The 9,576-nt window shown below is 37.4% G+C and overlaps 1 protein-coding gene across 1 annotated transcript in view; it reads right to left on the reverse strand.

Moving 5' to 3' along the window:
* LOC132910483 (uncharacterized) overlaps window positions 1–8,831 on the reverse strand; it is a 177,541-nt gene extending 168,710 nt beyond the window's left edge. The window contains exon 1 of the mRNA XM_060966219.1: window positions 8,618–8,831. Within this exon, the coding sequence (XP_060822202.1) occupies window positions 8,618–8,776 (159 nt within the window). The 5' untranslated portion in view covers window positions 8,777–8,831. The remainder of the gene's footprint in view (window positions 1–8,617) is intronic.
* Between the last annotated feature and the right edge of the window lie 745 nt (window positions 8,832–9,576).

The following is a 9,576-nucleotide window of genomic DNA, read 5'->3' on the forward strand; positions in this document are numbered from 1 at the left end:
ATCGCTGCTGACAAGATGACAAGCCACGCAATGGATTTAATAATTGGTTGTAAGAACGCGAGTAGAGTGCTGCTATCTCCTACGCGATGCAGAAGCGTGTGGAACTTTTATCGGTAAGGTAGCGGCCTAATCTGGTTCTCAATCGACGATACGATTTGGGTTTCAACTACTAGTTTGAAAGCTACTCGTACGATAATCAGATCGAATTAAAAACCATTAATCAGGAAATGAATAATTCATGATGTGAGAAGTAGATCCGATCATCACGAACGTAACAATCGCCGTTGGACACGAAGATCCCGTTGATTTTCAGACTTCATTTATGCCTGATAAATAATTTTTTACGTCGCGTTTATCGCGTTTTGGCAGCTCGATACATCTCTGCTGTCGCTACATGAATTATGTCTCTGCGAGATAACGAAGAGATAACGAAGAAAAGAAATTATGGATTGTAAGTACAAATGAAACGAAAATTAGTTTAACCTTTTTGGAGTATTCGCTAAATTAATTCATTGTTATTAGGTCTCTTATTGTTAATTAAGGACGGAATAAAAATACATTGTCATAATTATAGTAATTTCTTTAAAATTCTAGCAGTTAAACGAATCTAGTAACTAGTATCTGTTGTAACAACAAAAGAATAGGTGATTGAAAAAAAGTTAGATATATTATGTAAAATTGTACGATCTCGAAATATGAAATTAAAGCTACCGACTTTCTTTTCAATACTCGACACGATTTTCGAGAATATGAACCAAGTTTGGCATAGTTCGAATCTAAACTAATTGTTTGACGTCCGCTAAAAGTAATTTTTTCGTCCGCCCTACAACTATTTTTAGATTTAGCAGGAACGAAGAAATCTCTTCTGAGATCGGACGATAGCATCCTTTATCCGTTTTCTTATCCGTTTTTCTTAATGAATATTTAAAAGCGTTTGATCGGGTTGCATTCCCGCGAGATTCAAGGTCTTTTTACTTAATTGGAAGAATATGTCCGTCGGAACAAACGAACCCATATGTTTGCATTAAACAGGCTACGGTAGAGTCCTCGAGGCACGTTATACAGTGAAAGACACTCCCTTCTTCGATGTCGGAAGTGTCTTCAAGTGGGCAACCGAACTCGTTGACGAGTAAGTTAACCAGCTAGAGGCAAGCAAAACAGCTATCCGCCGTTCAACATTTCGCTTTCTTTGGAATTTCAACGAGGACAAAGGCTGCCACTCGATGCTCCTTCCCCCTTGATCATAACCACCACATGCATCATGAACCTTGCCGTTTTTGCAGTCCAAAGTGAACGATGGTGCGTCCCCTCGAAATAGCAACGTATTGCTTGACGTGCAAATATTACGTTAGATAGGAAAGAATTGCGTTTGCTTAGAAATAAGCAAAAATATTTATTCTCCGAGTCTGAATGAGCAGATGTTTACCGAGAATAATATTAACGCTACATGTTTTCAAACGTGTGGTTGCTCACGGAAGCACTCGAACACTTGTAAACACCTTTTATGAATATATATTATTGTATGTTATACGACATACTTTAAAGTTTCATTAACACAAATTGTTTATTGAATATATGTTTGCAGTAAGTACCTGTTACTTCTATATACATATATATATTTTTTTTTCAAATGGGTTTAAATTTTATCAATATAATCATGACAATTACGTCTCACTACTATGATTTTATGATTTTGATGATGTACTAATGAATTTCAAAATATTTTATATAACATACGGACGTAAAGGTTTTTTATGGTAAGTGTGCAAATACTTTTGTGAACCAGCATATTTATAATATTTTAAAGAAGAATTTTAAACGAAATGGAAATCGAGACAAACTTGGGGATCAGTATAAAGCGATGTATATTTGTATCATGGGATTCCCTGCTTTTAGATGTTGTTTTTGCATTCCTCTATCAAAATGGAGATCTATAAAACAGCACGAAACTCGTCCAGCTACGCACGTGTTTATTTGAAACGTGTGGAATGAAATAAACTTTTATGGTTCAAATAAACTTAAATAAATTACAAGGAAATGACAAGAACTGTGAAATCTCGAATGAATTGGCTGTATGTGTATTCAATGTTTTAGGTTAATGATAAAACAGGATCCCTAAAGGATTTGAGTGCATAGTCCTTTGTTTTTGAGAAATTAATCGAGAAATTATGTTCTCGGTGCAGCAATCTCTTGTGTTTTAAATATTTCTATTGCAATGCCCACCCGCAAAATTGTAAAAATATGGAAGAATGCATATTTAAATAAATAAAAATAATCAAGAGCTCATTGAAATATTTGATATTGAAAGAATTTATAAAGTAACACATTATAAAAGCCGTACTAATTTTTCGAAAAAAGAGAGCTGTTCGATCATCAACCTAAAGCATCGAATGCACATAGAGCTAACTCATTCCAGATTTCGCAGTTCTTGCCATCCCCTTGTTAGCAGTATATGAGATTTTTTTAATGAATCTATAAATTTACATATTTGTTGGTTATGGTGTTATTTATCTTTCAACAAGATATCATTCATTTTGATTCCTCAAATACATTTAACATCTAAACTGCATAAAGAATTGTGCAAAAAAGGAATTCCTTCTTAAATCTCTCTGGAACAACTCATCCCCAAAAATCTCCTTTCGCTAATAAGAAATTCTTCCGTATGCCAAGAAAGATTCCCGCTATTCCAATTAACAATTGTAACGGGAAACTTAAACTCACGAAACAATAAAACCAGCTCTAACGTTTCGCACGATCAAGCACAAGGAGGAAACGTCAGAAGGTTAGTCCCTGTTGAAATTGTAAAAAGCAAAGCGTGTCGATTCCCTTGGTTGAACTTTATTTCCAGGAACGGTCTACATTCTTGGCGATTTGAGGCGTTCCGTTTCATCGCCGAAAGCCGGCGTTTAATGCCGGGAGTTTACGAGGTTGCGAGGAGCCGCACCGATGACACAGACGCTCAGGAATCCCGGGAGAGTTGGCGAGTGGTGGCGGCACGACTTTCTGTGGCGGTCGCGTCGGCCCACCTTTATAGACGCACCTTCGAGACGCCTATTCAAAGGATACACTATCCTCGAGCCACCTTGCGGGTGGGGATACGTGCCGGTCGTGAGGTAGTATTAAAAGGCCATTAAACGGTCGGACATGACATATGGCTTTGTGCGTATGCGCGCGACCCTTGGCGATTCTGCCTTGCCGGCAAACGAAAGTGCTGCTCGCCTGTCTGCCTACTACTACTACCACTTGCCGCCTTGCTAATAAAACCAAATAAAACAAGCAGCTGCCAGACTACCGTTCTTTTTCTCTCTTTTTGTTCTCATTTTTTTCTCATTTTAGTAATCATAATCGATCAAGGTATATCTCACCGATTCCAATGATTTTCAAGTAGAATTTATCAGGTTCATGGTTCTAAGTAATTCCATTTTAGTTTTCCAGATATTCATAAAAATACTATTGATATTCTTAAATGCAGGTTAGGTTTGAGTTAGTTTTATATAATTCCTTTTGTCTTTCAATCCTTATCTTTTTACGTATGTGTTCTGTTCTGGATATGGATTGGATGTTCGTGAGATCTGACGTCGTAAAATTCGCAAGATCGCAAGCCCCATGGCGTTTCACCTGGTCACGATCGAAAAAAGGAAGTCGATCGATGCCTCCATAGTGTCTTTGATGAGTCATCGAACACTTGAATGCTCGGGTTAATGGCTTCGGGCGCCGGGATTCTCCTGCTGAACCGATATCGAGTAACTGGATGCAAGGTTCCGGAGGTATGGATCATATAAGAGCCTGTTTTGCCTGGTCCAATTAGTGAACCAGATTTAACAATCGCCAGAATAGCTAGATTCTTTTGCGTTAATTTCTTTTTGGTTTATTTTTTATTTGAGTGCTGATGTATGTACGTGGTTTCAGAGGAACAGGTGTTTTAGTAATTCTTTCCTGTGAAGATTTTATGTATATTGCGATTACTGAATGGTGGAACTATTCGGAGAATGTAGCTATTCTGATATAATTCGACACGCTTTAACGAACACCGATTTGTTCCAATTTATTATCATTTTCTGCTTTGTTACTTTACATGTTGTAATAAAACGCTTCAGATCGCTTCGAATATGTGTAATAAATGCAGTGAAACATTCAAAGTACTTCGAATATAATCTGATACTTAAAATTCTTGGAAGTCTTGATAAGTTTTCGACGCTAAAGTCTCGATATTAAAGTTCCAATAAATCTGGAAAATCTAGTAAGTTTTTTAATCTTGAAAGTCTAATAAGCTTTACAGTGTTCAACGGTCTTCAAGGCTTGATGGGTATTCAATATTTGATACTTGTAATCTTTCATAATATATTTTATATTGTATCATTATATTGTGTCTTCAGTATCTTATATGGGATATTGATAAGATCTTCAATATCTTATAGAATATGTAAGATGTATAAGATACTTCTTTATGAAGGTTACAAAAGATCCTTAGACTACTACTACAACTAGGTTTACGAGCGAAACAAAACTTTACTTTAATTCCATCAATGAAATACGAATTTAGATAAACATCTGCTTTCTAATAATATATTGAGAATTTTTCTTTCAAGCGATATTCTCCATCTACGCCACAATTAGTCATTTCGTATGAAAATCGCGACAAATTCCTAAGCAAAGTCCCCCATTACTCGTCATAGGGAAGCGAAACGAATAAGTGTAAAATTAGAGAGTTAATCGACGCTGAAGGAAAATTAGTCAAGATTTACGTTCTCGTTTCAGTGACAAACTCCCACAGACTCTGGTCGACGAGCCTGAACGACCTAATCCGTGGAATCTCACGCAAGGTGTATGGATCCTGGTATTCGTGAAACCTTCGAGTCTGCTTTTAGCGAGGCTTCTCGTTTGCATCGAGAACACCGCAGATATATCCAGATTATCCGGTTCTTTATTGTCCGCTTATTTTAGACCATACCACGCCGTGTTTCCGCGGAATGGCAGCTATTCGACGGTCGCGTCATCGTTTCTCGAGAACTTGTCGCGTTAAGCGTCCGAATTTACTGGATCACGCTCGTTCCATTGTCTCGAATTTGATAGGAAACTGTCGAAAGTTTCCACAGATAGCGAGTTTAAGTGAAAAGGAAACGCAAGTTTGACGTGAGGGAACGTAACGACTATAGGGAATGGAAGACGTAATAAAGGGGATAGTTAACGTGGTCGTAAAGACTATTCGTACGACGGAATAGAATATCAAAGCTTTATTAGTGAAATGGGTTTCGTGGTAAGTACATGATAGTGTGTGTTTCGCGAGAACATGGCTCGCAGCGTTTTATTGCGTTCGACATTTCTTTTATAGCTTAGAATGGTTCGCGAAGTGACGTCGGTAAAAAAACAGACGCGTTAAGTACACAGATAATCTTGAGGTTAACATCCGGAAAAGGAAAAAAATAATAGGACGGACGTTAACCTCTCAATCGAAGAATGTGAATTAACTCTACATCGAAGTTTTTAATCTCTTGAATATACAGAGGTTGGAAGTGACTATTTGCATATATCCTTATTTTTCAACGAATGATATTTATTGGATTGTAAATTGTTATTATATTATCGTTCTATTACATACAATTACTATTATTTTATTTAAGCAATATTACAATATATTATATCAAATACAAATAAAAAAATTCACTCTACTTAATACCAAAAGCGAACATTCGAGAAGCTCAGAAATGTCGATTTCCACGATTCTCCTTGGCATGACGCCCGCATAATGAATTTAAATTTTATCCATGTCGCGCGTTGACTTCGATTTGCGTGCGCACGCAGAAAGTGGTGCGCGAGGACGAAACCAGTTTTTTCCGGCACCTCTCCACGCGCGTTAAACGCGATATAAAAATCAATACATACGATATTTCATCGAGTTAACAACGTTCCATGTAGCGTAACATTTCGCTTCTTCTTTTTACGATATTGAAACAACTCGTTACGTTCTGTGATGCCAGAATAAGGAGAAACTTCAGACTGGCAAACAGATCTGACCGTGAAGTATCCATGAATATTTTACCTTAACGAGCGCTACTTTACATATGAACAACCGAACCATTAGATTAAGAAATTATTGTGACCTTGGGCGACCTTCGTACTAATAACTCGCTGGAAAGCAAATATCTGTAGTAAATTGAAAAAATGGGAGCAGAGTTCAGGGCGACTCTTGGTATTTCGAGACCTCGAGGTCGCCAGTTGTTTGCTCTCGGTATGTACCGACAATTTGTTCCCCTCTGTAGCCTACTTTTAATGGCCGCATTTATAAACACGAAGTCGCCGGTTATTATCTCCGGCAGACAACTCCGTTCAGCAATTTCGACGTGAACCAAATGTGTAATTTAAATAATACGAGTGATTACGCCGAAGGATGCGTATTTGTTTATTTAATAATAACAAAGGGATCGGAAGGACACGCCTTCGGACCCTTTCGGCTGTAATCATCCGCGTTCGTAAAGGAAGACCTGGCTTTGAACGCTTGTTCCGAGTAAATCTTAGAATGAAGTAGTTTCGGTTACGACACTAATATTGAACCTGTGTTTAATCTTGCTAACTTTATGGTTAAGACGTTTACGTTTCGTCGAATGCTTGCGCGAAAGATAGGGTGATTTTTCCTGAAGAATGACGAGTGGCAGATACGAGAATTGTAATACACCACTCGATATTTCAAACGACAAATTAATTGCGAGTTATTACCGTTATTATAGGAACACACTTATTATTTGCAGGATCGATAAAATCACTTATCATAAAATATGATATTTCTTCTGGTTATTCATCTTCCCGTTTATGGAGAATAACAATAAAGTTTTTATTATAGCTCCTTAATTTTATGGCAACCTACCATTATGTATTTAACTCTGAATTTAAGATTTTTGAGATTGTTTTAAAATTATACGATTGGAAGTAATCGTAATTTCACAATAGGTATAATATACGAAGAGAATTGAAAGCCTGAGTCAAGCCACCTATATGGTGATGATCTTTTCGTACATAAGTACATCATGTGACGCTAATTTGCCCAACCGTTATTAGTGATGAGATTAATATGTTTATTCGGTTCAATATATAGAGAGAAGCACTTCTATATTCGGACCTCCATTTACCAAATATTTTAATATCTGAACAAACCTGTTATCCGAACAAAATATCCGTTAGTAACAAATGGTTATTTCTGTTACAGATACTAATGTCATATGTATTATTATATGTGTAATAGCATAAACAGCAAACAAAAATGACGAGAATATAACTTCTCACTCAAAAAATTTATGCAGTTTCGGGTTCAAACGAATACAAAGTCCTTAGATATTAAAACAAACTAGCAATTTCCCCGATATATACGCGAACAAATAAAGTTTGAAATCAGAAAAGTGATCGTTCCATTATCCGACCATTTTTGTCTCCCTATTACATCGCATATGGAAGTTTCTACTGTGTTTGATCCCATCGTTAACTACCACATAGCTATAACTTCGAAAGGCTACAAAGAGAAGACGACACGACGTGTTTCTCGTACACGAGCTCCCTGACAAGCAAGTCTGACGTGGCGAACTCGCGTTTCCCGTTCCCGTTCCGGTGGCTAGAGGAATTAAACGGTATGACGGGCAACAAATTCGAGCGGCTATTTCGACCCAGAGGAAGAGAAGCGGAACGTACGAGATGGAGGAGAGATCTCGACGGGTAAAACAAGATTAAGTGATGGCCGAACGCGGACAATACGACGTGTGTCGCAAGCAGTGGCTGTCGCGTTGTCACGGATGTCGCGTCACACGGTTGAACTGTATAAATCGATCGCGCGAAAAATAAGTCCGATGAGATTTCCTCCGCGTTGCCGCTGCACCGGAATTCATCTATAACTCGCGCGTGACAGTCTACCGTGTATTCTACATTTCGAATGTGATGCATCGTCGATATGGGAAAACGATTACTCATTTTCTATCGGTGCTCTTCCTTTTCGAACAGGCTAAATGGAACCGGTGGGCGCTCGATATTCTGCGGTATTTTTTGGTATTTGCTATGCTTCATGGAACTGTTAAAATATTTGCGCATCAGTATGGGTGCTTGAAAAAGTACTTCAAATTGTAGTTTCGTAGCTCTTTAGCCAATTGTAATCTAAGCATGATACAAGCAGGTTTCTTTTACACAGAATCAAATAAAGCGATCATTAATCTTTCTTATATGTATCACATAATTTTGAGCTGTGATATATAATTTGGTAATATAATAACGGCAAGTGAATTAAAACCAAGTCGATCAGTGAACACGTCCGCAATAGCGATCAACCACAGTCGAATACCGCAGAGCAAAGGTTAAAGCGGAATTATTCATTTCAGGGAATAATTCAACGGAGAATGCGAGGATACTCTGCGTGCTAAATCTCGTTCACAATCAGTTAACGGTAAACACCTACACGCAATTAATATGAACGATTTAAATCGAGACGACGATACGTCAAATGTCGGTGCATGACGGATCGCGTAAGCCGAGTTACGGACGGCCGCGTTATTGTAAGCGTAGAAGGCGAATGTAAATTTTACCCGTTAGGATTCGAGTCGACCGTAGCCGATCCAACTGGTAACAAGTTGCGAAAACTCACGTTACTGTCAGACAATGTTTCCTTCGTACGACCCATCGTACCGTACTCCATAGTTCCGTGCTCCAGCGAATAAATATATCGTTGCATCTTGCTTGTTTCCAATCGCCAGGTTGTTGCAAACACGCTGGAAAAAGGGAATTCCACGTTAGATCGTTGCATGATGAGATTCGTAAAAGATACTCACAGTTGTAGAAACCTGCAACACGAAGAGAACATGTTGCGTTATTTTTTGAGACAAGTGAGACAGGTAGAAGTTGTTGGTATCGATTTATAACGAACTTCGCGTATCTCTATTTCGTTTAATGATATATACAGCAACTTCGTCCACTGAAATATCTTCGTTATTTCAAAGAACAAGAAAAGATGTTTCGAATAAAAACCGTAGGATTTAGGGGAATAAATAATACGATAATAGTGGTTTCTTGACAAATGGTTACGTAGAGAAGATACGAAGGCTACTCTTTTTTTAAGTGGAATCATATGTTCTTTGATACGTTAATCGGCCCATCTCGGTATTCTCTGTAAAAAAATGTTAACATATTTATGTCGAAAAACTATCAGTTTAGCACATATTTTAACTTTAATTACTTATATTTAACGTATAAATGGCGGTCAACATAAGCACAAGAACACCGCTTTGCGTTTTTCTCTGTCTTTCTTACACATATTACGTATTCCTTTAAATCCTGTAACTTTTATTCGAAACATTTTCGCGTATTGCTTGAAATAACGAAGATATTTCAAGTGGACTAAATTAGTGGGACATCCAATATTTGTTTATTAACGTTTTCTATTATAATTGAAAATATACAAAAGTTATTAAAATTCTCCGGTAGATTGTGGTAATGAAATAAAAATTCTGACGTTTGTAGTGCAGGATTAAGTAAGATATTTAAAAAATTAAGAACATGACGAAGGAATATATGTAACCTCGTTCTAATCTAAATGAAAGACAATTG

Source organism: Bombus pascuorum, chromosome 9 (genome assembly GCF_905332965.1).
Source record: "Bombus pascuorum chromosome 9, iyBomPasc1.1, whole genome shotgun sequence".
NCBI lineage: Eukaryota > Metazoa > Arthropoda > Insecta > Hymenoptera > Apidae > Bombus > Bombus pascuorum.